Consider the following 6,922-nt stretch of genomic DNA (forward strand, 5'->3'; position numbering starts at 1 on the left):
AGTACAAATCACTGGTACAAGGTCAACTAAAAGGAGATCCTAGAAAGCCGAGGCTTATTTCCACAGGAACCACACTTTAAGTATCTCATATAACATTGAAAGACAGACGGATAGAACATAGTACTTTATCTAGGATAATATCAGTTTCAAAAGCATAACATCAAAAACAAAAAAAGAGAAAAAAGGGGGGGGGGGGGGAGCAGTTGCTAAAAGTTAAATGCATAAGAGAGCAAAATTAAGATCTACAGTTAGTTCTGTATTGTGTAACTTCATGGGGAATCTCAGGACTTTGTTTAACATCTGAAACACTGCTGTTTTGAATCTGGCAAAAAACTGTAAAGCATTTCATACAGAAGGCTATATACTGTAAGCTGCTTGCTCCATTAAAACATTTCCACACGTCATCTAGTAATTCATTTTCAATGAAAGGTGAGCGAGCACTGATCCTGTGAAACTGTTGCGGCCGTGTCTCAGTTAAATAGTCTAACCTTTACTCCGTGATGAGCAAGGCAAAGAAGGGCTAAATGAGGTGAATTTGAAACAGCTATTAAACTCTTGAAGCGTTAAGGGATGTTTGTCATTGGCTGGCTTTGGCTGTACATGCAAGGTGAGCGAGGGGGAGCATCCATATCCTATGTTAATGTGTAGATAATGATATGACAATTATGAGGAAAAAAACGTTGGTTTATTATTAGACTATGGCTGGACAAATTAGACTATGGCAGACCAGTCTAACAGCTCATCCGCACTGCCCGTGATGCGACGCGACACGAGCGATGAAATCTCATTAAAATACCTTTGTTTCAATGAGGACGTCCTGACCTACCGCGAGCGACAACGCGCCGTGCCGCGTCGTGCCGCGACGTTGTCCACCCCTCCGGTTTTCGCTCGTAGAGCCTCTATTTGAGTGGTTTCACGCCGACGTCCATAGAGGTAAATGTCCCGCCCCCCCCAAACACTTTTATTAATTAATTATTTATTTGATTGGTTCGGGCAGTCGTCGCAACGCAGTGGCCGACACTCCATATGCAGACAGTATTTTGCGGGACGTCGCTCGCTCGCCAGCTCGCTCGCGTGCAGTGCGGATGAGGTGTAATTCATTACATGGGAAACGCTACAGTCACCAGCAGCTTTACGGACGGTTCAGTATGGGTACCTACGTTGTGAGGGTATTTAGGCCACAGGCCTTCATCTTCAACAGCCGGTCCTCCCAGTAGGCTCTGGGGACACGGAAGTAGTGGATGGAGCCTCCCAGGATGCGGAAAGGTTTGCCTTCCAGGGTGAACTGGGAGGAGTTGGCCCTCAGACCCTCCATGTGGCTCCTTCTCTTCACTTCAGGAGGAGGATGTCTGGAGGGGGGGTGGACATCTATTAATAATGAATATAATATATATAATTTTTGTAATTCACATTTTTAGTTGGAGATTGTCATTGCAGAGAAAAAAAAAACATTATACATTTCAGTGCTTTTCATTCTGTCCACATTTCTCTGTCCTTTTGTGTTATCATAATTTCTGATCTATCAGGCTATTTTCAACAAATAGATGTATTAGTGAATGGTGGTTAATCTGATTTTGATGCTTTATTAACACCTTCAAAGCCGTCCGCACTTGCCCGTACTTGCCTCGACCTCCAATTAGCCGTCCGCACTTTCCCGTACTTTCCCGTAATTTATGAAATTAATCATATTTTTTTGAAAAATACAGTCGCAGGTCGTGCTCTGTCTCTTTAAGAGACGTTGTGCAATAGGATCACGTCAGAAACGTGATGACGTCATCGGCTGGCTCTGCCACTGGCTCCACGAGCGGCCATTACGTTCCTTTGCACTGTGTGTGCGGCAGCCTGGCTTAGCCCATCCCCTCGTCTTTTTCGACCAGACGACAGGCGAAATCAAGGCTTCGGAATGAGTGGAATACATGGAATTAGATCGATGTGCGTGCGACGAGGACGTAATGTACTTTCGAACGCTGTTTTTTCTCGCGGATTACCCCATCTCGCTCCATGCAAATGAACGGCAGAAATACAGCCAGCAGCAGCTTCTAAGTAAGTGGCCGCCCAAACACGTAGTGTGTGCACGTCCTGCTGGCTTGCACTGAACGACCCGCGCGCGTTGTTTATCATTTGGTGTGTTTGTTTTTTAAAACATGTTTGTAAATAAAACGCTGATTGCACGGCAGTACCGGGGTTTTTCTTGCTCAGCTCTCACTGAAGGCGGTCGCACTCTCTCTAGCTCTCTTATCTCTCCCTCCCTCGTGTGTCTACCCGCTGCTTACGGAGAGTTTCCCCTTCTCATTGTCTTCGAAACGGAGCGTATCTGAACACTGTCTCTACTCTCGTAGCTATTTGGACCTATTTGGAAGCAAACATGGATCTGGTGAGCTATGCACTGAATGCCATGGATACTATCTTTTCAACACGAAAATCTGGTTCGGAGGAATCCAGTTGTCCCGACGGAACCTACCCAGCTGGATACGTGATGGACTACCGGCAACGGTGGAATATGATGTGCCTTACGGTTCTTTCCGTTGAGGATGTGGAAGATCTTTATCTTTTTACTCTTGTGATAACAGGGTTTCTGCTGATTGGCATGGGCTTTGCCTTGGTTTATCGAAAAATCTGCAAGATGGGTGGACCCCCAGGAGCCCCAAAACTGCCCGTCATGATATTGGAACTGCACAAAGTTGCTTGTGCCCAGACTGTTGCGTTTAACGAACTCAAACGCAATGTCAACATCTTGCTGGAGCAAAACAACGCTATGCAAAGAGGGCCAAAATATGGACAATAGAGGAGTATACTCTAACTCTCTGTATCCCTCGCCCGAATTATTACGACCGGACTGGCACGACCTTGGAATACCGCACTCCTCCTGTGAGATGGGAACTGTGTTGTGTGCGCTCGCCCCCCAACCCCCCCCCTAAAGGAAGTCAATGTGAAGGGAAGCCTTTCCCACCCTCACCCAATTCATGTCTGCTCCCACACGAACATCTGGTGTTTTGACTTTCGAGCTGGTGCTGGGCCAAGGACGTCTACATAGTATCGCATTGTCACCAGCGAAAAGGACATTCTGACCTAGCTACTATCTGGAAGCTTACAACCGGTCTAACGCACACACGAACACAATCGCAGACTTACACGCACACACACATCCATTCACCTGCCTTCACCCCCCCCCACCCCCCCCCCCTTCCAAATGTTCGTAAGGGCTTATTTTTTCTTTCTCCCGGGCAGTTCCAGGAGGAACTGCCCGGAAGCAATGTTTTTTTTTTAACGGCCCAAGCAACCCAACACCATCCAATGCAAAGCTTGCACCTCCCAAATCTTTATCTTTTTCTTTTTCAGCAAGAAAGGGCTATAGCAGCGCCGTGGTACTGTATGTACTGTATGGCAGCAGCGTGCTCCCTTAAATGCACAAATACATTTCGTTGTACTGTGAATGTACTTGTATGTGTACTGTTCTTTGGAAATGAGTTGATCGTTGACAAATGAAACTGTGCCTGTGTACCTGTACTGTATTGTTACAATGACAAATAAACTCTAATCTCTAAACTCTAATCTCTTCAGGGGGTTGGAAGGTGTTAACTCATTTTGCTGGGCCCACTGAAACCCCTTCAAGGACTCCTGAGGGTTCCGGTCTGGACCCATGGGTCATCAATATGTCTGTGCACGGACAAATGTGTTCGTGGCAAGACTTGGCCATGTCCGTGGCAAGATTTTCACCATTGTAATGTTCTTATTTTCAGGCACGTGCACACAGACATCAAAGGGGGCTTGAGTCCCTGCCCTTTTATCCGTCTGTAAAAAAGTGCCCTCTTCAGACCACGAATGCAGTTTTCACAATGGTGAAAGAAATGCAAATGCCCTCTTTTACATGCCATAACTGAAGACAGCACTCAAGAGAATTGCCTTGTCCAACTTCCTGAACTTGAATGCAGCATCTTATGTTGAAAGAATGGCCTCTCTGTGTAGAAATCCATGCCGTATGCCATATCTCCAGTATTGACTTGATTATGTTTAGTTCAGTGCGTATCAAGCACCGGAAATAGCCAACCTCCAAGCTCACAACGCGTCGCACCACGTCACAACGCGTTGTGAGCTTGGAGGTCATAATACCAACTTATTGAACGTCAAGTCTCCAGGTTTTCTCTAGAATGTATGACACTGATTTACTATATGACACTATGATGTATGGCACATTAGGAGTCCACTAGCCTAGGACAGCGGTTCTTTCAAGTTTTATTTTCAAGGACTCCCATAACTCTGAGGGCCATATTATGATCCAGGTGTTATGCCTTATGCCTTAACTTCTTTGCCTTTTTTTACTATTTTGTTTTTTAAATATTTCAAATAGCTGATCTGCAAGTTCACAACGTGCAGATGTAGATCAGCATTTAAAAGGTTTTTCAAAATAGTGAAAAAAAAAAGGTAAAGAAGTTAAGGCATAAGGCATAAGACCTGGATCATAATAGGGCCCTGAATGTGTTACAAATGGAACCAAATAGGGTCCATTTGTTTCCATTTGTACACTCTCTCTACAGACCTGTAATGGTCATTTAAGGTTAGTTCTTTATGTGTTTGTCTACTCATTTTGTATGTCCGTGGCAAAAAAAATATTTTGACAAAAAATGTCCAACACAAGCCAGCATGGCGATGATGACCCCTGACCTGGCTGGGCACCTTTTGGTGCATGACACAGAAATAAAGAAATCTATCTATCATGCAGTGAAATATTCAAAACCTTTATGGCATAGGCCTACACATCTCATGAAATTATGAAAATCAACAACTCAAAACAATTGTCAACCTTATTCTGAAGTCAGAGTTGCTTGAAGTCCAATGTGAAATTTCAACAGGTGATGATTTGGGATGCTAAACTGCTGCTTCCAATATTTTTGTTGACAGAGCTGAACACAGTCAACACTCTTTGATATGATTGAATACCAAATAAAGTAGGGCTATATATATTAAAATAATAGAATTAATATAACAACGTTCTGAGTACAAACACTCTTATATGTTACATGACACGTGTACGTATCTCTTCGTGTCCAATGTCCATGTCAAAGCCAAGGGGTCAAGCAAGCTAGCCAGATCAAGACTACTGTAGCTTCATTTTCTGACTCTTTCGTATCTTCTACGTCTACGATAGTCTTAGCGACCACACTCCATTTGCCCTGGACTTTCACCAGTAAAGCCCGTACTTCTACGTCCTAAATGTACAAAACACATAAAGGTGCTTAATCGGTTGCCCCAAATGTTAACTAGCGCAGCGCAGTCTTTGTGCAATGTATTAGTCTATATTTTTCAATAGATATGTGTTTTAATCCCGTCTGTGTCGGATTCTGTCAGAAAGTTCCCTGTATTCCTCAATGGGCGGCAGTAAAGGGGCGCGTGCGGTGAAAGCCGTAATTACACTCAGTGTAAACGGGAAGTAAATGAGGGGGTGAACGGCGTGTTGGCCATAGACGGGATAAAAACACATATCTATTGAAAAATATGGAATAATACATTGCACAAAGACTGCGCTGCGCTAGTTAACATTTGGGGCAAGCGGGCAAGCACCTTGTATTTTGCATTTGTGTATGTGTTCGGAGAAGTACGGGCTTTGCTGGTCAACATGTGTCATTTCTCACAACTTTTGAGGCATGTCTGTAAGCCATAGCCAAGTGACTGGGCTTTACACGCGTTGTTTGCATCTGTCAGACTGTCACTGTCAGTAGCAAGTAGCAACTTTCCCCAAGTTAAGTTTAACCTGCTGTAAGAGTTTGTCTTACCTTTTCAATTGATACACGATCATCCCAGCAATGGTAAGACATAGTATGGCAGCCGCATATCTTTGCTTTAGAGACAAGCGAACGACCATCGATGAGCTTCTTGAGTTGAAGTTATTGTGATTTGTGACAGCAGCAGCAGCAGCTATGCAGCAACAGCAGCATTAACAGTTTACTAAAATAATGTTAATATTCTAAAGATATTTAAAGTTATTCTTATTATTATTCATTAGTCCGAGTCGTCAGGCTGACCACATAAATGACTAAATCGGTCTAAATGTCAAATGAATACTTTAGTGAAACAAGACCGAAGCACAGAGTGAGTGTGTGCTAGCTGAAGAGTGTAATTATAACGATATCCAACAGGTGGCAACAAATGGCAATTGACTCCAGGCTGATGACACCACTGGTTAAGACATTGGTTGACCCCTGTGTTGACCCTCGGGGTCCTCCAGGGTCCCCAGCTAAATGATGAGCTCTGTGTTGATTTTACAATATAAATGGGGGTCCCAGAGACCATGCCATCAAATGGGGGTCTGTAGCCTAATGCATGTCAAACTGGGGGTCCTTGAAAATGGTTGAGAATCACTGCTAGACGTAAACATCTTCTCTTATAGGGGTCCCTGGCATATATTTTCAAATGGGGGTCCGTGGGCTAATACATGTCAACTTGGGGGTCCTTTCTCTATGAATTTGGGGGTCCTTGACGTGAAATAGTTTGAGAATGCAGTCCCAAAACAATCTCTCTCTCTCTCTCTCTCTCTCTCTCTCTCTCTCTCACACACGCGCGTGCACGCACACGCACGCACACACACACACACACACACACACACACACACACACACACACACACACACACACAGTCACACAGTCACAGAGGGTGCCTTTATGTTGTCGTTCCAAACCAACAATAGTTTCCCTTATCCACGGTAGGCTATTCTAGGCCTCCCAGTCACTGTCATCTGGTCAAATGTTCCCCGGTTCAACTCCACCCAAGGTGCAGTATTGACAGTATTGTAGATGCTGTTGGTTTTCTGTGACAGTTTGGGACATCCTCCGTGCTAACATTTGGTAAGGTGTCTTTAATTGTAGTTTTATTGTTAATTTTGTGAAAGGCTATAGGCTACTAACACAACAGCTTCATTGTGGCCTTG

At 44.3% G+C, this 6,922-nt stretch overlaps 1 protein-coding gene across 1 annotated transcript in view; it reads right to left on the minus strand.

The window, feature by feature from the left end:
• Positions 1-6,059, minus strand: part of LOC308289819 (beta-galactosidase-1-like protein 2) — a 37,833-nt gene extending 31,774 nt beyond the window's left edge. Inside the window, exons 1-2 of the mRNA XM_080731585.1 lie at positions 5,772-6,059; positions 1,161-1,349 (exon numbers count right to left, since the gene is read on the minus strand). Of these exons, the coding sequence (XP_080587711.1) occupies positions 1,161-1,349; positions 5,772-5,860 (278 nt within the window). The 5' untranslated portion in view covers positions 5,861-6,059. The remainder of the gene's footprint in view (positions 1-1,160; positions 1,350-5,771) is intronic.
• Positions 6,060-6,922: the final 863 nt, after the last annotated feature.

Source organism: Nannobrachium achirus, assembly GCF_963921795.1.
Source record: "Nannobrachium achirus genome assembly, chromosome: 8".
Taxonomy (NCBI): domain Eukaryota; kingdom Metazoa; phylum Chordata; class Actinopteri; order Myctophiformes; family Myctophidae; genus Nannobrachium; species Nannobrachium achirus.